Source organism: Trichechus manatus, unplaced genomic scaffold, assembly GCF_000243295.1.
Source record: "Trichechus manatus latirostris isolate Lorelei unplaced genomic scaffold, TriManLat1.0 scaffold00002, whole genome shotgun sequence".
Taxonomy (NCBI): domain Eukaryota; kingdom Metazoa; phylum Chordata; class Mammalia; order Sirenia; family Trichechidae; genus Trichechus; species Trichechus manatus.
The window spans coordinates 27756951-27782606 of NW_004443938.1; the positions used below are offsets into that span (position 1 = coordinate 27756951).

The 25656-nt window shown below is 38.4% G+C and overlaps 1 protein-coding gene across 10 annotated transcripts in view; it reads right to left on the reverse strand.

Annotated features, from left to right (window-relative positions):
• The window catches only part of UTRN (utrophin), a 627344-nt gene that overhangs the window by 425300 nt on the left and 176388 nt on the right, over positions 1–25656 (reverse strand). For 9 of the 10 annotated variants that reach the window (XM_023729352.1, XM_023729345.1, XM_004368852.2 and 6 more), the window contains 10 exons: positions 21024–21227; positions 19921–20102; positions 19059–19209; positions 17252–17371; positions 14737–14838; positions 11456–11563; positions 11179–11358; positions 8366–8535; positions 4206–4329; positions 2095–2182 (listed from right to left, as the gene is read on the reverse strand). In XM_023729352.1, coding sequence (XP_023585120.1) covers positions 2095–2182; positions 4206–4329; positions 8366–8535; positions 11179–11358; positions 11456–11563; positions 14737–14838; positions 17252–17371; positions 19059–19209; positions 19921–20102; positions 21024–21227 — 1429 coding nt within the window. The remainder of the gene's footprint in view (positions 1–2094; positions 2183–4205; positions 4330–8365; positions 8536–11178; positions 11359–11455; positions 11564–14736; positions 14839–17251; positions 17372–19058; positions 19210–19920; positions 20103–21023; positions 21228–25656) is intronic. The other variant, XM_023729387.1, reaches the window with a different exon arrangement.

A 25656-nucleotide genomic window follows, 5' to 3' on the forward strand; every position in this document is an offset into this window, starting at 1 on the left:
TGGAAGAATGTAATTGATGTCACTGAATTGTACATGCAGAAACTTTCAAAATGGTGTAAATTTGGCTATGTATATTTTCACCAAAAAAAAGGTCCTCAAGGTCGAGAAGGGAGAGTGTTGACATGTCGTGGGGTTATTAACCAATTTCATAAAACAGTATGTGTACTGACTGTTTCATGAGAAACTATTTGTTCTGTAAACCTTCATCTAAAGTACAATAAAAAAAAATTTTTTTAAATATATAATAGTGGTAATAACAATAATCAAGGGGATGAGGAGTTGGGGGAGGTATAGATAATTCAAGAATTACAGAATATTGTTAATTATGAAGCTGAGTAATTGGTACAAGGACGTTCATTATATTATTCTATATGCTTTGTATATGTTTACATTTTCCACAATAAAAACCCAGAAAATAAGAAGTTGAACACTACTGTTTTGAAGACTCTTGTCAAAATGATATTCATAATCCTGCCTTAGAGGTCCGTGACTTTTATCAAAGAGAATTACAGCAGACCTCCAGGGCACTTACTATGACTGGAATTAGAAGTAGGGCTTACGAAAACTGTCTTTCCAGGCTATACCAAAGAGAGAATCATACGCACAACTGCAGAACAATAATATTAATATTTAGACTCACCTGAGTCACAGGGGGAAGTTATGGTAAAAATAATAATTTTTTTTCTTTTTTTAGTGTGGGTAAAAATCGCAAACACAAGTAACACCTTCTCAAATTTAACTATTAAAAAAAAATACCTGTAGTAACAAAATACACTGAAAGTGATCAAAAATCAAATAATCTTAATGAATTTATCTTAATATAGCATCACTTGCATTGTTGCCAAAGTAGAAGCTTTCTCATGCCCCTTCATCCAAACAAAATCCCCAGTGTATAATCCTGGCGTATGAGATTTTAAAATCTTATACACCAGGGGATTTTTACCATTCTACTGAAGTATCAGAGTTGTAGGTTCTGACCCCTATATAAAAGAGAACAACTTTGCTTTTACCCATTTTATATAATCATTCTCTGCATAAGATTTCATTTGAAAAAAAGATTCTGCTGCCTAAAAAAAGGCTTGAAAAGCATTTTTCTAGCACAAAGGGAGCTTTTGTTGTTATTGAGTGCCACTGAGTCGATTTCAACTCATAGCGACCCCATGTGACACAGCAGAACTGTCCCATAGGGTTTTTTTAGCTGTAATCTCTAAGGAAGCAGATCACCAGGTCTTTCTCCCACAGAGCTGCTGGGTTTGTTAAAATAAATATTTATTTTTCAAATTGTAAATGTTATTCAATGACACTATCAAAAAAAAAATTGTTTTGTTAAATTAAAGGAACTTGGGGACCATGACATAACAAAGTTTATTAAAAAAATGTTCTACATGCTACTTTGGTGAATTGGGTCTGGTGTCTTAAAAACTTGTGAACAGCCATCTAAGATATTTGACGGGTCCCACCCTATCTGGAGCAAAGGAGAGTGAAAAAACCAAAGACACATTAGTCCAAAGGACTAATGGACCACAACTACCACAGGCCCTACCAGACTAAGTCCAGCACAACTAGATGGTGCCCAGCTACCACCACCGACTGCTCTGACAGGGATCACAAGAGAGGGTCCTGGACAGAGCTGGAGAAAAATGTAGAACAAAATTCTAACTCACAAAAAAAAAACCAGACTTACGGGTCTGACAGAGACTGGAGAAACCCCAAGAATATGTCCCTTGGACACCCATTTAACTCAGTACTGAAGTCACTCCTGAGGTTCACCCTTCAGCCAAAGATTAGACAGGCCCATAAAACAAAATGAGACTAAACAGGCACACTAGCTCAGGGGCAAGGACAAGAAGACAGGTGGGAGCAGGAAAGCTGGTAATGGGGAACCCAAGGTTGAGATGGGGTGAGTATTGACAAGTTGTGGGGTTGGAAACCAATGTAACGAAACAATATGTATATTAATTGATTCATGAGAAACTAGTTTGCTCTGTAAACCTTCATCTAAATTACATTAAAGAAAAGAAAAAATGAAATTAAAAATAATAGTAATAATAAAAATTCTGACCACCTCCCAAAAAAATTAATTAAGGATCTTACCTTTTCTCATTTGCTCCAAAAGGATTTGTCCAGTTTGGCTTAATTCATCCAGTTTGGGGCTTCTTTCTGCCTGTTCTTTTTCTAATTCCTGAAAATAAACTTTCATGATTAGGATACTGCCAACTTTCTTCTCAACATAATGTTGATGGTATTTTATCTCTCTAATGTCCCTGACACATTCTTGTTAGGTAATTCAGTCAAAGTTTACCAAAGAGAATATTAAAATACAAAACTGTACAAATCTAGTCTACTCTCCAGAAGCCCAGAGATTAATAAATCAGAAAAGGTAAATTCAATCAAACGATGATCAAAAACCCATAGCGAATATAAATCTTGGGTTTCTTTTATGAGAAAAATAATTTTACACTGTAATTATGAGGGGAAGCTATTAAAATTAGTGTTTTAGAGCCAGGATATCTGTTCACATGTATAGCTTGAATATATGCCACACCATAAAAATAACTGTGTGAACTTTTTCTAGAACTTTTCATCACCCCAAACAGAAACACTGTACCCAATAAGCAATAATTTAATGAGTTCTGGCAATAGTGATGATGGCTATACAACATTTTGAATGTACTTAATGCCACTGAAATGTATACTTAGAAATGATTAAAATGATAAATGTGGTTTATGTATATTTTACCACAATAAAATAAAAAGAAAAAAAGGCAGCCACCTGATGAGATTATACATCGTTGGAAGACTGCTCTGGTCACAGACGTCAAGGCACTGTAAGAGTTTAAGGAGGGGATGGCAAACAGTGGCAAATGCTACAGAGGGAGTAGGTCTGACGAGAACCTAAATACATCCTTTGGATTTGGAAGCCAAATGCGAGTGATGACCTCAATAGGAGCAGTTGCAATAGAACGATAAGGCAGAAATCAGTCTAAACTTCTCATCCAAACATTCAAAGTCGGCCAGGACCTGACCTCCAATCACCTTGCCAGTCTTAACTCTACTATTTTAAACATACACCAAGCACTAAATAAAATAAAATACTTGCTTCAGAGATCACACTACACTTGCATCCATGCCTGTGTTTGTGGATTTCCCCTTCCTGGTGTGCCCACCCACTCAGCTGGAAGTACCATCCTCCTTTAAGTCCCAGCTGAGCACCTCCTCACACCCTGGGCTTCATTACTATTCAGGGACAACCGCAATCCTGGTCTCTTCTCAATTTCTATGATAGCTACCACTTGCTTACTTACATCACAGGCATTCACCCACATCTTGTGTTTTTTAACTGTTCTCTAAACTCTTTGAAGACAAACTCCACTGCTGATATGTAAGCCAGCACAGATTTTCACAAAGCGTCCAAAAATTTCAAGGATGAAAAGTGACTTAATGAACCTCAACAACATAAACGTACTTGATCTCCTGTCCTAATTTTCAGTCACACACATCAGGGTACAAACTAACAGAGCTAAGATTCCCTACATTTTCTAGTACCAAAAATCAGTTGTCATGGAGTGAGCTCTCACTCACAGTGATCTCATGTTGTCAGAGTAGAACTGTGCTCCATAGGGATTCTATTTTTTAAAACTGTGTCTGTTCTCTAAAGAGAATATATTGGAATAGTCTGGAGATTTGAAATAGTTCGCTGTATTCACAAAGTAAAATATCTTTGGCATACACAAATTCATAAATTATTAGATACCAGATTGGGGAGATCTGGAGCCCTGGTGGCGCAGTGGGTAAGAGCTCCACTGCTAACCAAAAGGTTGGCAGTTCAAATCCACCAGCTGCTCCTTGGAAACCTATGGTGCAATTCTACTCTGTCCCATAGGGTCACTATGAGTTGGAATTGACTCACTGGCAACAGGTAAGGTACATCTAATCAATCTAAAACATAATAACTGGGTCGCCCTAGGAAGTGTTCCTTCCTGCACATTTCATCGGTTAAGGAGGAAAATAAAACCCTCCTCCACAAAGAATCTTATGATGGCTAGCTCAAATCAATTTGAAATTTACTACAATGCTCTAAAAGCTAGCTTATGGCCACATTTATTTTGCAGGAAGCTTTTAGATCCCATCACATCTCTAGCCAACAGCATATCTAGCCTGATGAAGTATTTTATTCACTAAGATATAATTGTTTTATGTTTTACCTTCAGCTTCTTTTTCAGTTCTGAAGTCTCCTGCATCTTCTTATACTCTTTCATCTCTGTCGTCTGAATGGCAGTCTTTGATTTCAAAATCCAGTTCAACAGTTCCGCACTTACAGCATCAAACCTGACATAAGATTCAGATGTTACCACTGTCATTAATCTCCCTCTATTGTTTCACTTGGCTCAAGGACCAAGCAAAACACTCATCAGGTATGTGTTTTTAAACATTCCCCAAAATAATAACCCAGAAATATTGAAACCACACAAAATACTATAAAATATGATCATATGATTAAAAATATGAAGAGTAATAATACTGCAATGTTAATAAATAATTAAATAAAATTTTTGTAAACTTTGTAAGAAATTACTTTCATTTTCATAAACTCGTATGGACAATGAAAACCAGGCGTGGTTAAATAATAACAGAAAAGAACAAGTACAGACATTCCTAGTCTTCCATTCAATATGTAATGACTGAGTCTACAGTATGCCAGACACTGGGCTGGGCTCATGATATGAAAATGAACTACACATAGTGACAGCCTTCAGGGAGCTTTCAGTAGAGTAAAGGCAACAGAAAATGACAGGCAGTAACCAAAGAATTTACGAGGGACTAAGTGCAGGACTTCATAGGAGGGACTCCTAATCCAGTCAGGAAGGGATGGTTTCCTAGAGGGGAAGAGCAACATTGTGCGTAGGAGTTTTCCTGGCAAAGGGAGTACAAAGGAAAGATGACCACACTTTACAAAACACAAGGAGCTGGGGTTTGCTGGAAGAGTGGGCACTAGGCAGGGAGGTGCAATTGACAGTGTGGCCAAAAATCACACAGATCAGGTTACCAGATGGCCTGCAGAATACACTGAGGAGTTTGGGCTTAACTGATGGGCAACTGAGAGCCAACGAGGGGTTTTAAACACAAGAATTAAAAAAAAAAAAAACTGTTGCCATGGAGGTGATTCCAACTCCTAACAACCCTAAAGGACAGAGTAGAATTGCCCCATAGGGTTTCCAAGGATATAAATCTTTATGGAAGCAGACTGCCACAGCTTTCTCTCAAGGAGCGGCCGGTGGGTTTGAACCACCAACCTTTTGGTTAGCAGCCGACTATTTAACAACTGTGCCACCAGTGCTCCTTATTGACTATATACCAAGTCCTTTTCTAAGTGCTTTATGTATATTATGAACTCAGGGAATTCTCACAACAACCCTATGAGTTATATGCTATCATTATTCTATTTGAAGATGAAGGAATTGAGCTCACAAAGGTTTTAAATAACTGCCCAAGGTCACAAAGACAATAAAATAAATGGTAGAGCCAGGATTCAAACCCAGGCAGTCTGTCCTCTTACCTATATCCTACCCACAAGGCTTCTCAAAATAATTTCTGAGTACTTTATGCAGCAGCATAGGTCATTGTTGTTGATTCTTTTCAGAAACTTCACTTAAAATGTTTCTAGTGAATTACGAACATCTGTCTTTTCATCAAGGTAGATTTTCCTTGTAACATGTGTGGGGCTTTGTGACACTCCAGCTAAATACCCAGGGATCAGAGTGTCACTCAAACAGTGGCACACTTCTCCAGTCATCTTAAGAGCAGATTTCTGTTTAGTCTTTCAAAAAGGCACTCCCCCCAGAGATCAAGCACTGGAAATGACCTTGGAGACTCAGTCAATTGCTGCCTTCAGTATGAGCCAAGACTAGGGAAGCAGCAACAAAGCATCAGTGATGTCTGGTTGCATTAACAATGATATCCAGGTTACAGGAAATGAGTGCCTGTCTATACCCTGAGCTGGTAAAAACCACCACCAGCAGCACCAAATAGAAGGGGAAGGGAAACAAGTCATCATTTATTAAGCATGTATTATAAATGAGGCACTATGCTAAGCAGCTATTTAAGGCTCACACCTACTGTACTCAGGAGGTCCATTTTAACACAAGCTAATAGTGACTTCTACACAGACTGAAGGTATTAAAGGGTCTGGAAACCATGTCATGTTCTTAACCATGGTTAAGGGCACTCTGGATTTTATGACAATACATAGCTATCCTCAAATATCAAAGGGGTCCCATATAAAAGAGGGGTGATGTGACTCTGTGTTGCTCCAGAAACGTAAAGGAGGCAGAGTCTGGCTATGTAAAAAAAAAGAACCTCTCTAATAATGAGATTTAACTGTTTTTACTCTAATGAAATGATGTACTCAAATCTCTATCTGTGCAGGAATTAAGTGAAGGAATCTTTGCTGCAGACTTAATGACTGTGGCACTCACAGCTGTTTGTCCACTCAACAGATACCCTCCCCCATACACTCCTCCCTTGCTGCCTGAGTCCCCCAGACCACAACTACAGAGACTCAAAAGGCCAGAGAGTTTCAATGATCTCTGCACCCAGAACGTGATCAAGTGGCTGAATCCTGGCCAGTGAGACCAGAGGGTAAGTTTGCCGAGGTCTTCTGGGAAAGGCCTTTCTCCCTGATTTAAAAAAAAAAAAGAAGAAAGACAAATGTGGGAAAACTGCCTTTCCTGCCTGCCTACAAACCAGGTTGCAAAGATGTACTGCTGAGTGCTCCAGCAGCAACTTGGGACTGTGAGAAGACAAGTCTGAAAGTGAAAGTCAGCACGCTGAGCATGGCAGAGACTAAAGATGGTGATGGTGAGATGCTGAGCCACCATCCCATTAAAACAGCCCTACCTCCAGACTTCTCAAAATATGAGATAATAAACTAATTGTTGAAGTCACTTTGGGTATGGCGTTCTGTTTCTTGCAGCAGAATTCACCCTATGCAACACGGTTGTGTTGAAATTAAGATGTAAAATTATGCATCCTAGTCTTTACAACCATCCATTCTTCCAAACGCACAAAGTCAGCACTGGAGAGATACACAGCACAGCGCCTGGCAGACAATAAGCACACAGGAGAGTAAGGTAATATGCTAATATTAACATCAGAGGCAGCTTCCTCTTGTGATGCCTTGGCTGCAAAGGCAAAGTTTGCACAGCTGCTGGCTGCAATGCTAAGGTGCGTTAGCTCTGCAAGGAGATGCTCTCGGAAGGCAGAAACACCACCTCCTTACCAACATGAAAATCATCTGGGAACACTGGAATCCTGCTTGGTCTAACAAAAGTGAACCTGGGGAAAGAATTTTATTCAGGTCCAAAATAATTGCCCATTTACCAAATAATTGGGATTCTATTATGAAACAAAAAACCCAGTGTCATTGACTCAATTCTGACTCATAGTGACCCTATAGGACAGAGTAGAACTGCCCCATAGGGTTTCCAAAGCTGTAAATCTTTACAGATGCAGACTGCCACATCTTTCTCCCGCAGAGCAGCTGGTTAGGGTTTGAACTGCTACCTTTCGTTTAGCAGCTGAGTGCTTAACCACTGCGCCACCAGGGCTCCTTCCGCTATAAAAAGAGGGAGAATAATAGTATGACTCAAGGGCCGTTTTGAGGATTAACTGCTATGGTGCATATAAAGTACAGTACTCGGCACACAGTGAGAGACTAACAGAGTACCTGACATTAGTAAAAGCTCAATATATGTTAGCTGGTATTACTCTTATTATAAAGAGTCTGGGTCTTCTTAGGTATCATTTATACAAAAAAGATATTTGATGCCAGAAATGGATCTTATAAGCCAACACTATCTGTTAAAAGAATCTGAAAGGTGAAATAATGACAGAAAGAAAGCATAAAAAAGAGTGGAGGGGGAAATGAAGTGAAAAGGAATTACATCCCTGAATTGTTTTTTTTTTAATGATAAGAAGAGGAAGGAGATTGACAAAGAATAAGGAGATTCATCTAAAGCAAAATTGTCAGAGTTGTGAATTGTGAACAAAAGAATAAGTGAGGGATCATGGCAGATTGTATACTCCCAAGGTAAATGGAAAAGGAGGATAGAAAGGTTCCATCACACAGTTCTCCAAATTGAACACAGAACAAATAAAATTATCCAAGACAATTTAGACGCTTAGCTACTGGGAAGTAGAATATTCAGAAGACTCAGGGGCAACTGAGTGGTTTAGTAGCTGGATTTCCATAACAATACCTATGTCTCAATTTGCATATGATTAGTGAGTAGTACAAAATAAGTGCCAAGTATAAAATACATTATGTACAGTATTGGACTTGGAAAAATTCTATATCCATTCTCACTTTTTCTTAGCTTCTATATCCACATGGATCTGTCTCTTCTTCGGGGGAGGAGGAGGAGGCAGCTCTTGCTTAGACTTTTTTGTAGTTACTTGTTCTCTTATGCGAACAGTCTCTAAAAGATCCTTCTGAGGAATTTGGGACATCCCCAGCTTTGCTACAACTTGAGTCACCTGAAATAAAATTCAACCAAAGCTGTCATTTTTGTTTTTGTTTTTTGTTTTTTTTAACAACCCAAAACAAAGGTTTATTTCTCAATCGTACAAAATCCAAAGCAGGCTAGGTAAATCTCCTGGGGAGCTCCCCAAGACAGCTCTCCTTAATGTGGTGACTCGGCCATTAAAGCTGCTTGCATCTTAGGGTTCTTACGGTTCCATAACATCAACACGTAGCCATGGAAGACAGAGATGAGAAGGAAGCACCCTGGTTCTTAACAAGCCTCAGACCAAAAGTGACACATCACCATCACTGACAGTCCTTGCTAGAATTCAGGCATATAGCACCAAATCAACTGCAGGGGAGGCACTCTCTCTGCCACCCTCAGGAATTAAGAGTGACAAAACAATCCAGCTTTACATGTCACCTGCCTGTACTGTTTTATTATTATTTTTTTTTAATATTTTATTGTACTTCAGGTGAAGGCTTACAGAACAGATAGTTTCTCATGTAACAGTAACATACATGCTGTTTTATGACATTGGTTAACAACCCCACAACATTTTAACCCTCTAAATACTCAACTTTTTTTTTTTTTTTTTTGGTGAAAATACACATAGCCAAAGAGACGCCATTTCAAAAATTTTTTTTACATACACATTTAAGTGACATTGACTATGCTCTTCTAATTATGCTGTTATTCTCACTTAAGATGAAGGCTTACAGGACAAAATAGTCTCCCATTCGACAGTTACTACAAATGTTGCCCTATGACAATGGTTAACAATCTCACAACACATCAACAATATCCTTACTCTATTTTATGTTCCCTATCATCAGCTTCCTACTCCCCTTCTGCCTTCTGGGCCTTGTCACTGGACTCCTGTACCTCGTTACTCTCATGGTTTTACTGGGCTGTCCACTCGCAGGCTGATCAGTGAACCTCGAAGGTAACTTTACCACTGAGCTAAAAGGGTGTCTGGGGGCCATACTCTCGGGGTTTCTCCAGTCTCCTTTAGGCCAGTAAATCTGGTCTTTTTTTTTTTTTTTTTTTTTTTTTTGTGAGTTAGAATTATGCTCTACATCCTTCTCCAGCTCTGTCCAGAACCCTCTGTTGTGATCCTGGTCAGAGCAGTCAGCGGTGGTAGCCGGGCACCATCTAGCAAAGCTGTCATTTTTTTTAATGACAGGATCACCTGTTGCTGTCAAGTCAATTCTGACTCACAGTGACTCTATAGGATAGAGTAGAACTGTCCCATAGGGTTTCCAAGGAGCAGCTGGTGGATTCGAGCTGCTGACCTTTTGGTTAGCAGCCGAACTCTTAACCACTGTGCCACCAGGGCTCCATGACAGCATTATGGAGATATAATTCACGTATCATAAAATTCTCCCTTTGGAAGTGTACAGTTCAGTGGTACATTAGCATATTCACCAGAGTTGTGTAACCATCACCACTATCTAATTCCAAATATTTCCATCACCCCAAACCCCATACCTGTTAGTAGTCCCTCTCCATTTCCGACACTCCCCCAACTTCTGGCAACCACTAACCTACTTTCTATCTTTACGGATTTGCCTATTCTGGACATTTCATATAAGTAGAATCATACAGCATGTAACCTTTTGTGACTGGCTTCTTTCACTTAGCTATATGTTTTTGCGGTTCATCTATTTGTAGCACGTATCAGTACATCTTTTTTTTTATTGCTGAATAATATTTCATTGTATAGAGACAGCATATTTTGTTTATCCATTCATCAGCTGATGGGCATTTGGACTGTTCACTATTTGGCTACTGTAAATAATGCTGCTATGAACATTCATCTACAAACCAAAGTTTTATTTTTTATAAATGGACTAAAATATTTTTAAGATTCATAAATAATAGATACATGTCTAAGTATTATCATTTACTATTATAGGTAGAATTCCGCAAAAAGATTCTTGAAGTCCTAATCCCTAGGTACCTGTGAATGTGACCCTTGGAGGCAGGGTCTCTGCAGATGTAATTAGTTAACATGAGGTCATTGGTGTAAGGTAGGCCCTAGTCCAAAATGAGCGGTGTCCTTATAAAAAGAGGAGAAAAGACAGAGACACAGAGGGAAGACAGCTATGTGAAGAACGAGGCAGCAATTATAGTTATGCTGCCACAAGCATAACTGGGCATAAGAATACCTGGGGTTACTAGAAGCTGAAAAAGGCAAGGAAGGATCTTCCACTAGAGCCTTGGTCAATATCCTGAATTCAAACTTCTGACTCCAAAATTGTGAAAGAATACATTTCTGTTTAAGCCACCAGATATGTGGTAATTTGTTATGGCAGCCTTAGAAAACTAACACAGTTACTAAGGATGAAATTCCTGGACGCTAATAAATTTTGGTTAGCAGCCAAACGCTTACCCACTGCACCGCAGGGGCTCCAATAAATTTTCATAGTTTTTTTTAGAAAGATTAATTTAAAGAGATCTATTAAAATTTATTTTAGAAAACTAAAGAAGATTTTCCTAGGTCAAGTTTTCAATTTTACAGTAAACCAGGTATAAGAACCAACTTTTTAGTTCACCCGCTACTCTTTTATTTCATAATGAGTAACACTAATCTAACACTTAACTTTAAATTTTCTATACAATGGCACAACATATTATTCAAATCGAAAGATACCTGGTTGGAGGAATCTTCTAGTCTCTGAACCAGAGAATCCCATCTCTGAGTCAGTTCCTCTGAATCACTGTTGATCTTCTTAGATGCCTTGGTATTATCAAGTAATTGACCCACATCCTGGCCAATCTCACTCAACTGATCCAGTGCTTGACGCTTCATTTCCATGTCTTCCTTCAAAATCTAATATTTCAGATATGTATTAACTAAATTGTATTAATGCCATTGAAAACACAAATAACAAGCTTACGATATGGACACTGGCAATGACATAACTTACAGCCAGTCGTCGAATACTGACACTTAGCTCCTTTTGGTCTTTGAAGTTACTTGTCTGGACTTTATTTAAAGCCTCTTCTTTTTCAGTTAGCCAAGCTTTCAACAAGCACTACAAATAAAAGAAAAATTAGAAATATATTTGGGAATCATTTGGAAATTCAGTTTAATCAAGATCATAAATCTCTTTTATTTTGTCAAAGGGATAAGGAGGACCTCAAACACCTAAGTCTGAGTTATGAATGACCCAAAAAAATAACTTCCTTTAAAATATCATGCTTCTTGGATTTGAAACAGATCAGCCTAACATTAGCCCTACACCTAGGTAACTAAGCCTAACTCCCAGACAGGAGTGTGAATTTAAAAGGCTAAAGTCAATTACTCAAGCCTTCAAAAAATCACATTATTACTCTCTTGAAGCAGAAGAGCCCTGGTGGCGCAGTGGTTAAGAGCTCGGCTGCTAACCAAAAGGTCGGCAGTTCAACCCACCAGCAGCTCCAAGGGAGAAAGATGTGGCAGTCTGCTCCCAAAAGCAAAGATTACAGCCTTAGAAACACTATGGAGTAGTTCCTACTCTCTCCTATAGGGTTGCTATGAGTTGGAATCGACTTGACAGCAACAGGTTTAGAGGCAGAAGAAAGCTAAGAGACTGCCTTGTGTCAGGCCCTCATTTTACGGAGGAGGGAGAGAGAGCTCACTTGGCTAATTAGCGGCAGAGTCAGATCAAAGATCCACATCTAAAAGCTAATGATCTTTCCACCGCATCATGCAGGAAAAACACACTGCTGTTCAAGGTTCAAGAGCAATTTCACACGTCCTATGAACACTCTTCTCTGTCCTAAAGGGTCGCTATGAGTTGGAATCAACTCAACGGCAACAAGGTATGGATGAAAACCCTGTGGAACGCAGTTCTACTCTGAAACACATGGGGTCGCCATAAGTTGGCATTGACTCAACATCAATGGGTTTGGTTTCATTTTCTTTATAATTAAAGGAGGTTTGAGGACGGTCCAAAGTCAATATAAAGATATTTAAACTTTATTAGCCAAGGATATGTGTTTTTTAAGATATTAGTAATAATAGAAAGAGAGAACCTCAAAGGAAGGGTAGAAAACAATGATGGCTGCATTGGGATAATTCATTCCAAAATGTAGTATCTACCACAGAAATTTTTTTCTGTATAGTTGGGAGAAAAATCTTCGTTCTCTGTTTGCAGTGGAATCAGTTCTTTCTCTGATTGTTTTATTTATCAATTAAAAACTATTCCTTGCCTTTATACTCCACCAAGAAAAAAATGAAGATTTAAAAAAAAAAATCAAAGATAAATATGGATCTTACCCTTAGTCTAGTAAGGTTGATAAGATATGCACATAAATAACTATGGCACAAGATAGAAAGCACAGACACTACAAAAAAAGATATTTTTAAAACGCCATGGTAATTCTAAAGAAGGAGAAATTACTTCCAGCTGTAGGATAGGGGGACGTGGGGTAGGGAGTTCACCAATGACTTCATGGTCCTTAATGGATGGGGAGGACTTAAAAGTGAAGAGATGGGTAAAAAGGCAACCCAAGGCAGAGGCAATATCTTAAACAAAATACATTCATCCTTTAAAAAACTATGAGGAATCTACAAAGCATCAGGCACTTGGAATAGAGCAGTGAAAAAGAGAGAACCAATACTATTCAAGTTGAATTGACAGTCTAGGAATGGGATACAAACAAGAACATTAGGGGTTTGAGCACTGGGTACATGGAAGGAGACAGGGAAAATTAAGACTGGAAAGGTAGGCTGGAGTCTTTTACAGAAAATCCTGAATGCCATAGAAAGTTGGCATATGCTGCAGAAGTCTGGAACTAATTCTCAGAGTCCATTTCTAACTATATTAAAACTTCTGCAACTAAAGCTTGAAAGATTTTTAAATTCAGATGCAGTTTATTTGGTCTCAATCCATGCAGCAGCAAATTATCCATACATTATGTACCAAAGTTGGCTTCAATTCTACATTGTAATAAGATTCTTCCTTCCGTATCTGCCTAAAAAGTATTGCAAAGGTCATTTTAAAGGCTTTAAAATGTTACAAGTAGCCAAAATAATAGCCACTTCCTAGTTTGTTTTAATTACCAAAGCTTAACTTTCTAAATGATGAATTATTTTACTTTGTGGAAGAGTAACCTACAGCTTTCTCTAATAATCAATGTCTACTGCTGACATTTTTAAAGTAAAATGTTAACTATCCCATGCAACTTTTTCGACTGAATACAAGATTCCAAGCAATTATAAATATTTGTAAAGTGAAATATAAATATTTCAGAAATCAAAATCAGGTCTGTTATGTGATTCTTAATAAGAAAATTCTAACCAGAGAGTAGGGTGGGAAGTGATTAACAATTTATACTTGGACAAATTTTGTGACCTACTTTTAAAGATGTACCATCTGCCACCATACTTAGTAAACCGCAAAGTATCATACACTTGTTTTTTTCTCCCCCTCTGAAAACAATATAGTAGCTTTTTGTGGATGGAATTGAAATGCATTTAGAAGAATCAAAATGGACACCGTGAGATGTGGGAATAGAGTGTCTTCTTATTTTCTAAACCACAACTACTTGGAGTTTTGAGGGACAAGTTTTGCTTATTTGTATTCTGTTTTGATGTCTGCTTTTCTGGAAGGGTAGAGGGTGGGCAAAGTACCACCACTCTAACTAGAAAATTAAGGTCGTAGTTTTTCGGCATAGGTTCATTTGCTATACTAACCTTTAGTGGAAAAAATATATTATCAACAAATTGTTAAATCAATAATTTTGCTAAAAAATATCCTTTCATTAATTTCCGTACTTATCCTGGTTAAAATCAAGAAAAATCCATGAGACTTTAAGATCACAATGTATTAAGTGGATTCATTTACTCACTATTTATTGAATACAAACCATAGGCTAGGTACTGTGTTGATACAAGTCCAAACACATTACTCAACACAAATTCAACAATTACAATGCCGAACAAATCATGAAAACAGCATATCTAAAGATTAACATTCTAAATAATTGAACCTATATCAAATTAAGTGTTATCATGATGGAGCCATGTAATATGATCTCTATGAACTAACTGCATGACCAATTATAAGATGGATAGAAATCTGATTTTTAAAATAATAAAGAATTACATGTATATTTTCCTTTCAAAGAAAAGTAACCAAAGCAACTTTATTCTAATATGCTTAATTAAAGATGGGTTGCTTTTTACCATCTGTCTTGCCCATTATGGATAATAGTTTCATACCTGTTCTTCCAATAATTCTTGCCACAATATATTGATTTCTCGTAACCTATTCCAACGTTCTTCAGTCCAACGGCATACTGCTGTCCAACGCTCACCAAGTTTCTAGGAAAGGAAGAAACTTTCCTTTGTCAATACAACCATAAAAAATAGTTATCAAGATCCTTAAAGAAATCTATGACTTACAGTGTTTTTTAATTACAGAGTAGAAATTATGATATGCATTTTTATAAAAGCTTGCTTTAAAATAATCTGGCCCAATCCTATAGCAAGGAGCCCTGGTGTCGCAGTGGTTAAGTGTTCAGCTGTTAACTGAAAGGTCAGCAGTTCCAACGCACCAGCCAATCTGAAGAAGAAAGATGTGGCAGTCTGCTTCCGTGAAGATTTACAGCCTTGGAAACGCTATAGGGTAGTTCACTCTGTTCTATAGGGTCACTATGAGTTGGAATCAACTCAACAGTAATGGGTTTGGTTTTTCGGGTTTAATCCTATAGCTTTATAGATGAGAAAAACTAATGTCCACAGAACTTAACTGGTTATTTCATATTATGTAGCGATAAAGTGGCACAACTGGAACTCTCTACTATATCTTTTGATTTTTAATTCCTGCTCTTTCCACTTCATTGTGGTTTTTAGTTAGAAATAATATGAGAATTTGACATTTTTACATATATCTTCAAAATACAGTAAATAATCTACTTTTTATGCTTCAAAATGTTCAGGCTATAGTTATTTAAAAAAATAATTTCAGGGCATCAGTTGTTTCCTAATCACCCTTTACATGCCAAGAAAATTTTCATTTATACTACCAAAACTATTAAAAAGAATTCACCTTAGGAAAACTGCATGTTAAATGAGAGAATTTTCATAAAAGGATTAATTGATTTTATTGCTTATAGTACATGATTCAAAGAAAATGCCACAAAAATTAGCAAGAGAATCTTACAGGCATTAGCAATATTAAATAAATAAATTTGATGAACTAATTTTTAAAAATCACTCTATGACAACTTTCAAAAAAATCACTTTACTCCCATTTTATCAATAATGATTAACAAAGGTTAAATTTTATTCCTATATTATTTATATGTGAACAAGTTTTATGTAATTCATATTTTAATCTTTAATACTACTATAAGCTTTTAATAGTGGACAGGGTAGAGCACTCAGAGCCAGAAGACAGGCCTCCAGTCCCAGCATGATTGGTACAAACAGTTAACTCTCTTAGCTGCTAACCAATAGGTTGGATATTCAAGTCCACCCAGAGGTGCCTTGAAAGAAAGCCCTGATGATCTACTTCCAAAGCAGCCATTGAAAACCCTATGGAGCACAGGTCTACTCTGACACACAGGAGGTCACCATGAGTTACACTTAACTCTATGGCAACTGATTGGTTTTTACTGAATCTCAGAAAGTTCACTTAAACTCTTTGGATTTTAGTTTCCACACTGTAATAGGCAAGACATGAATACCTACTTCTCAGGTTACTATAAAAAATACTACTTCACCAAAGTCACAGAACCATGGGCAGAATTTAAATGTTACAAAAGAAAAAGGATTTCATATGTTGAAACTATAATCTTTGAAAGTGACTAGCAACTGTAAATGGGCAACATCGTATCAGGCAGTCCAGCTACTGTTCAAATGATATACCAATAAATCTCCTTCTAAATACTTGTAATAGATGCATTGTAGCCTTTTTGCAAAAAGAAGCCATTTGTTGGGGTTCACACACTGATTTGTCAAAGAAACAGGAATGTTAAATCATATACAGCCACAATTCTTAAACTTGAGTATGCATATAAAATTTTTTAAGTGTATATTCATTGGGTCCCACTCCTAGGAATTCAGGTCTGGGTTGGGCCAAGCAGTCTCTACTTCAACAAATTACTCTTGCTGAGATCAATCCCAGTGCTCCCAAATCTTGTTCATATTGTTATGCATAAGGAAGCTGAGACTGCAACCAACCCCATCCATCCACCCAAGAGTTGAAGTGAATGAATCATTATCTGGGTACTCCTTCAACCCATTCACTGTAAAACTCCAATCGGGAAGTTATGATCCAAGGTAGGTTATTCCACCCTTCTAGATACACATCCTTCCACCCTTCTAGATAAACATCCTTCTAGGGCAGCGTAGTGTTTGTTCTGCTGTGCATGGGGTCGCTATGAGTCAGAACTGACTCCACTTGACGGCACCTAACAACAACAACAACAGATAAACAAAGGGACTCCTTGGGTGGCGCAAGAAGTTAACGGGTTTGAGTCCACCCAAGGGCACTTCGGAAGACAGGCCTGGCACTCTACTTCGGAAAAATCAGCCATCGAAAACCATATGACGCGTAGTTCTACTCTGAGACACACGCGGTCACCATGAGTCGGAATCGACTTCATGGCAACATGTTTTGTACTGGTTTCAATAATCAATGAGACAAGGAATAAAGAGTTGGGGCAACATGTAATCAGACCTCAGACCACAGGTCCTACAGGATTACAAAGGAATCCTAGGGGATTCTTACCTGTAACTGATCTTCTAGAATAGCTGTAGCATTCTCACCACTGTTTTCATCAACAATTACCACCATGTGAGTTAATGAATTTACTTTTACCTGTTCAGTCTCAAGATCATTTTGCAAACTCTAGAGAAAAATTAAGATAAACCATTATTTCCACTCTTCCACATTTACCTATTTAAAATCCACTCAGTTGTCAACAGTAATTAAGGATACTTAATGAGGCATTGTATTTAAATTTCCAATCATTACCTTAAATGTTCTACTAATGAAATAAGCCCTGGTATACATCTTTACATTTCATTATGAACCAAAGTACTCTGAAAATGCAATATCATAGCAGACTGCAAATGGGATGCAATCACTTATTATTCCAAATTCTAGCCAAAAAAAATGGATAAGAATGTAGAATTCGTAAGTCAAGAAAGTCCAAAGTCCAGAGCTTAGATATACAGTGTCAGAGATCATTTTTGTCTTGTGCAGAATGGTAAAAAGTGAGAGATAAGTAGTGTTATATGATAGTTAGAAGCTATATATAATATATGCCATGAGTCGGGACTAACTCGATGGCAGTGGGTTTGGTTTTTGGTTTTATATACATATATATATATTAGAAGTATATATATATATATATACACACACACATATGTAATACATACATAATATACATACATATTCATATACATGTATGTGTATATACCTATATGTACATATGTGTATATATATACACATATATACATATATATGTATATATATGTGTGTGTATATATATATATATATATATATTTATAGGAAGCCCTGGTGGTGCAGTGGTTAAAGAGATCAGTTACTAACCAAAACGTCAGCGGTTCAAATCCACCAGAAGCTCCTTGGAAACCCTAGGGGACAGTTCTACTCTGTCCTATAAGATCGCTATGAGTCGGAATCGACTCAACAGCAACAGGTTTGGTTTTTTGGTATATATATATGTGTGTAATTGATTTAAACACTACCAATAGTGCTGTTAAATACCTCTCAAGTTTTGTTTAATGTAGCCCTAAAGCTTTATTTAGGAGTCTCTGGGTGGCACAAACAGTTAAGCATTCTACTACTAGCTGAAAGGTTGAAGGTTCAAACCCACACAGAGTTGCCTTAGAAGACAGGCCTGGTGCTCTGCTTCTGAAAGGTCATAACCTTGAAAACCCTATACAGCAGTTCTACTCTGACATACATGGGGTCACCATTAGTTGGGATTAACTCAATGACAACTAACAACAACAAAGCATTATTTATTGGTTAACTAGATATTTCATTGAAACTCTTCAAACAATTTGCAAAGCAGGTATTTTATTCTCCTGTTCCTTACTTTCAATATGGAAAGCTATTTCCTAAACAAGTGACCAAATTAAATTGTCCATCAAATTTTGATTCCTCAACTAGTGCCTGAAGCTTTCCTGGATCAGAGAAGCAGCAATAGCTTTCCTGAAAGCATGAGGTGCAGATAAAACTCAGGGTTTGATTCTCAGACGCCGTGTTGATGCCAACACACTAACATTCTTAACCATTTACAGGTCCAAGAAAACCCTGGAGAATCCATGAAAGCTATGTACTTTCATAAGAAAACTGCCTATATCCATATAAAATTTTACCTGCACTCTCATCCCTGGCTCAGAAAAGTCACATTGCCATGAACTTCCCCCTAGGAGCTGCTGAGTACAAGAGGACACTGAAGAACTGTCCCACCTCTTCATTAATGATAGAAGCCATCAGCCCCTGAGAATGCTGTTTCTTTTCCATATTTGATAAGGTATAAAAGAAATATGAGACAATTTACTTTATGTTCTTCTAGCAGCTTCTGTATGGACTGTAAGTCATCATCCAGGGGGCAGGCTTCCATCTTCTGAATGCGTTCTTCTGTGAGTGTTAACCAAGCCGAGAGCTGCTGCAGCTGCCTCTTCTGCAGTTCCATCAGCACATCATGCAGCCTGTCCATAAGAGAAGACGACATTATTCCCACCAGCTTGTGTGCCTTTTCCAAGGCAAATAGATACTCCAGGCTCTAAAAAAATGGTGTAAGGGAATACACCCTTGTCTTACCACTTAAAGCTGTATTTAGTCTTTAAATACAGCAACCAGGGGGGAAAAAACTTTTATTTCTTCATAATAGAACCAGTTAAATGCAGTCAAAGAATGCAAATAAACAGTCCCCTTTATTCATATCAGAATCATTGTTTCTCCGATCAGGAATTCCTGTTATAAAATAGGTGGAAATTGCAATGGAATGCGGTTGGCTCCTTCATGCACAATACATGAAATAAAACGCTCCATGGGAAAAAAAGTGCTTCAGAAAGTGCTATCAGGCATTGTAGCTCAATACTACTACACGGTCCTGTTCTCATACTGAGTTTATGGTTAGCCAATTTTCATATGGTAAATAGATAACTGCACATATGGAATCGTCTTGTCCCTTTTTGCCAACTTCTGTGTTCCAACTTTCACCTTTCAGTTTGGTTCACATATCAAAGGGGAAATAAAGATCATACAAAATCCCAACATTACAAAAAGAAAAGCGTCAAACTTTTACAAGGTAAGTACGCTAATTATTATTTTTTCCCAGACATGCAGACTTTTACTTGATCTCCACTGTACAATGCAGTCTGTGGAATAAAGTGCTCCTTTCTTTGTTTTCCACTCACCGAGACTGTCTTTCCATACTCTCCACCCTGAGCGCCTCCCATCTCGCATTCAGCAGGGTCATTTGCTCCTGAATCTCAAACTCCTCTTCATCTGTCAGAGTTCCTTGTGTGATCAGCTGGTTTCCCGCCTGCAGGACACTCCCCACACTGCTCTGGTGTGCAGTCAGCTCCATCATAAACGCCTGGAAGGGCGGCATTATCAGGACTTGTGAGCTAGCTGCTCATTGCAAAGAAAAAAAAAACCTAAGAAATTGTTAATGCTCCAGAAAAAGGTAGCCTAGTAGAGTACAAATAACGCAGACTTAGATCCAATGTCTTCAGCTCTGAAAATAGGAAATAAGCACCTTGCATCTGTAAAAAGGGTTATAGATCAAGGAGAACAATGTTGCATCTAACAACACCAACTATTTTTAAGTAAATACTGATTATGCTTTTAACAGATCGTGAGTGTGGTATTACTGGGTAAGTATAAATAAAACGCCATGCTCACACAAGAGGAACTGTTTTAAAAATATTACCATTTACTATTATTTTTAAAACAAAGCATCAAATAAGATAAGTCAAGTAACATACCAAAGCAAAAAAAAAAAAAAACTGCCTACTCAAAATGAAATCTCCATATAGCTAAGCTCACTATCCTGCAACAAAATACATCCTCAATACAGTAAGGAATTTTCATAGATAAAATCGTACAGGAACACTGAGTATGACATTTGTTTAATGATACAGTAAATAAAACTAATTACTTCCTCATTATGACTGAAAACTTTGAGATTTGGTGTATTGATTAGTCATTTTCTTTTTTAACTATAACAATACACTTCAGAAGTGAGCTGTACCATGCACTGATTTCTGTCAGTGGCTCTATAAAATATACAAGTTATGGTAAGATTAGAATCTGAAATCTAATTCCAACACGAAGTTAATCACCCACTCCAATTTGAAAACAAAGCCCTACTTAAATATCACAAATTCTAAAATATGCCAAGACCTTTCCAGGGAGCATAATTCGGTAAACAACAAACAGCAGGGTAAATCCTCTGCATTAAGGTACAGGCACCTCTCCCGTGGAACTCTCCTGATCATAAACAACAGATATTTACTTCATGGATTGCAAACTGGTCTTTGACTTCTTCAACATTATCAGAAATGTCGTCTTGCTCCTGGAAGGTGTCCTCAGCAGAGAGTAACCAGGTCAGCACTTCCTCCAGTGCTATCTGATAGCTGTCCAGATCCACGTCGACCTCGGTGACAGTGCTGGGGGTTTCAGCTCGGGGACTCTCACGCTCCTCCTCCGGCACTGTGCTCTATAAACGCAAAGCCAAGAAAAACCCACAGTCTCTGTGAAGACGAGACAAGTGTTTGACAAAGACACACTGTATGGAGAACCCTAAGCAGACATTATTGTGTCTTAGACATTACTCCAACTTGCAGGAGTCCAGCAGGGGGTGCCACCCAGTGAGTTGTTGTCATTGGGTGCTGTTGGGTCAATTTCAACTCATAACGACTCCATGTGACAGAATAGGACTGTCCCATAGTGTTTTCTAGGCTGTAATCTTTACCAGTGCAGACTGTCAGGTCTTTCTCCCACAGAATCGATGGGTGGGCTTGAACTGCCAACTTTCTGCTTAAGAGCTAAGCGCTTAACTTTTGTGCCACCAGGGCTGTGCTAGGATGGCAAAAGCGAGGGCATTGGTGGTCCAGTGGTAAAATTTTCACCTTTCACGCCAGAGACCCAGGTTCTATCCCCTGCTGATGCACCTTATGCACACCCACCACCTGTCTGTCAGGGGAAGCTTGCACGTTGCTCTGATGCTGAACAGGTTTCAGCAGAGCTTCCAGACTGAGACAGACTAGGGAGAAAAACCTGGCCATCGACTTCTGAAAATCTGCCAGTGAAAACCCTATGGATCAAAACCGTCTGATCTGCGACTGATTATGGAGATGGTGGAGGACTGGGCAGCATTTCATTCCATTCTGCATGGGGTCACCATGTGCTGGGGCCTGACCCCACGGCAGCTAGCAACAACAACAGGATGGCAAAAAGCACAGAAGTGGCATGTACTCAGGAATCCTGTATCGAGGAGATGCTAAGATAGCTGGGGAGAGAAAACAGCCCTCTCGGATCACTTCTGAACAAAAGTAAAACGATTGTTAGCAAAGTAATAAATCCCGTGGTTCCAACAAAAGATGCTATTTGCATTCGCTAAGGGCTAAAACAGGGAGGAAAGTGTCATAGAGGAGCTAGAACACATTGAAGGATGGAGGCAGTTTAAAAAAGCAGAGCTGGAGATTAGAACTCTGCTTTGACCCCTGCTTAAACTGCTTTTATTGGATTGCATTTTAGCATTGCATTTTAGACACTAAAAGACAGCCATACAAACAGGCTGTTGTGCTGATAGTATTTTCTTAAGGTGAGTGCCCTAGAGTTTCACTTCGTGGTCCTTTTTTTTCAGGGCCCATGGAATAAATTTATTTCAAGCTCTTTATACAATTGAAGCATTTTGTTTTGTACTTTGGAATCTTATCACCAAATCAACCATTTCTCCCTTTCAGAGCAAAATTTCTCTAAAATTTGCCTACAGGCTGTCTTGACTTCCTCGTCCCTCTCCAAAAAGTTCAAAAAGGGTATTTCAAGCATACAGAAATGTAGGGTTATTATTTTTAAAATGCTCATGCATTTAACAGCTACAGTGTGTGAACACTTCTCACCCTGAACTAGCAATTGTCCCCACGAATCAACTGAAAAGACTTTTCACCTTTTCTAAGGTCACCAATAAGCTTCCCACTGAGAAATCCATTTTCTAGCCTCACCTTTAAGGTGACTGTATAATTTACTGACAAACTGGAACACTTTTAAGAACTACTATTAATAACTGTGTTAGGACAACAGACATAAACCAGAACTGTCCTGAGCAAACCCAGAGAGTGGTCAGCCTACCTTCCTCACTTAACCTCTCAGCAGCATCCCACATGGCTGGCCACTCCTCCACTTCTAGCAAGTTCCCTGGCTTCATTAACACCACATTCTCCTGGTTTTCCTATTACCTCAATAGCAGCTGCCAACCTGTTAATAATGAATCTCCTCAATGTTAAGTCCTCGGCTCTCTTTACTTCTTTCTGTATACTTTGCCTAAGTGATCACATCTATTCTTGATGGAGTTAACACAGCAGCCATATCCTGCAGACTTTCAACTTTATATTTCTAGTCGTAAACTCTCTTCTGAACTCCAAACTCCTATATCCAACCACCGTAACATCTCCACATCAATGTCTCATAGGTATATCAAAACAAGTCCACATTTGAACTCTTACTTTTCCCCAAACCTGCTCCTCTCCAAGCTTCCCCATCTCAGTAAATGGCACCTCCAGGCACCTAATTACCCCGGCTAAAAACTTGAAGCCAGCCTTGGTTTCTCTCTTCCCTTCACCTCCCACACTTAATGTGTAAGCAAGTCCTACCTTCAAAATTTATCACTAGTCCATCCAGACCTTTCCATCTCCACTAACAGGAATGACTCTCACCTGGACTACTACACTAGCCTGCTAACAGGTGTCTTCACTTCCTCGTTTGCCCAACCACACTCCTAACTCCCCAATCCATTTTTCACACAGTAGCCAGACTCATCCTTTGAAAATGTAATCACATCGTAAGACTTCCCTGCTTAAAGCCTTTCAGTACTTTCCCAACACTCTTTGAGATATAATTTAAAATTCTTCTCATCATTAAGATAACATAACTACCTGTGAAACAGATAAAAAGAAACTGTGTGTGTGTGTGTGTGCGTGTATGTGTGTAGTACTGAATTTTGACAGGTTGATCAGAGAAGACTTCTCTGAAAAAAGTTCCATTTAAAAAGAGGAAGAATGGGAAGTTTGCCATGGGTATCGTGGGTGGAGCAGTTCCGAGAGAGAAGCCCCAGTGGACAAGAACCTTGGAGAAGAAGAAAAAGTCCACTGAAATAAACGTGGGTGGGATCTTGAAAACTACAAGACAGCTGGAACAGAAAGAAAACACACAAAAGACATTCTGAGGGAAGACTCAAACGGACCTGCTAAACTGAAAAAAAGAGTCGGCGAGCAGACATTTGAAACACTGGATAATTAAGAGAACAGATGAGCCAAAGCCAGAGAAAGGAAAAAGAGTTAAGTTCTAGACCTAAAATCCTGACACTCTGGAGCCAAAATAACGCTGGAGATAATTTAGTACCAAACCTCTATATTACAAATGGGGACAGCTGAGGTCTCAAAAGTTAGTGACCAGCCGATGGTGACTCAGTTAGGCACCAGCATCTATGAGGGGAGAGACAAAAGGCGTTATATCTAAATGCAAATATTCTGGAGGTATTAGTCAAAACAGATGAAGAGACTTTCACTAATAGATATTTACAGAGAAATGCAGGAATCATCTGCCGAATACCTAATGCTATACAACATGTTTGCAGAAAGCGGACTGGCTATTAGGGTTCACTGAAGAATAGTAGATGGCAAGCTAGGTCAAAAAATAGATGATTAAAACCTGATCCCATTTTATTTCTTCAATTAATTTAATTCAACCTCTAAGGCACCAATGAAAGCATGCAAATGAAGAGGTTAGTGTAAATACATTTGCTCTTAATCAAACAGCAAACGGTTTCTGTAATTCTTATCCTGCCACCCTTAGCCCTAAACAGGAGGGAAGGGATTGTATTTTTATACATCATGAAAGGCAAATGAAGTCTTCTTCCCTGTTTTGTTTTCTTTTTTGTTTTAAGAGTGAATGGCCTTAACTATAGGAAGATATCCCATCTTTGTGAGACTCTAACAAAAACAAAAACAAATAAAGAAATGATTCTAAAACCAAGAGGTAAACCCCAGAAGGCTATCTGAGCTATCCAAACGGCGTATCATAATACAGGATAATAACTACATTATAGATGTTTCCTTGTAATTTTTCAGGCAATTATAAGAGGCGAGGGCTCAACATCACTTGATTTTCATAATTACTAAAAAGAATCCTGGGTTCACACTCGTGCCCCATCTCTCACTCTATTTCCTTCAGTAGGTTTCTCCTTTTTCTATAAACCATGTTATTTTTGAAATGGAGAAAATAAAAGGATTGGCTCTGGTGGCACAAACAGTTAGGTGCTCAGCTCCTAAACAAAAAGTCAGCAGCTCAAACTGACACGGCAGCTCCAAAACGGAACACCTAGCAACTTTCTTCCATAAAGATTACAGTCAAGAAAACCCTATGAGGCGCTTCTACTCTGTCACTTGGAGTCGCTGTGAGTTGAAATCGACTCGCCAGCCCGTAACAACAACAATCTACTGCATAAAGAAATCTGTGTAATAGGGAGTTCGCCAAACCACAGAGGGAAAAAAAGATGTTATTCCAGGTTAAGACTGTTATCAGTATATGAGAATTAAATAATATTTTTAAAAAGGAATTTGCAGAATGACAATGCCAAAACAAGTTAAGACGAAAAATTATAACAATGACTGCTGCCAAGGAAAATGAACAATATAAAAGACACAAGGAAAACATTAGCCCAAGAAACAAAAAGGGCCACATAAACCAGAGACTTCATCAGCCTGAGACCAGAAGAACTAGAAGGTGCCCAGCTATCACCCATGACTGCCCTGACAGGAAACACAACAGAGAGTCCCTGATAAAAGCAGGAGAAAAGTGGGGTTCAGAACTCAAATTCTAGCAAAAAGACCAGACTTAATGGTCTGACTGAGACTGGAGGAACCCCA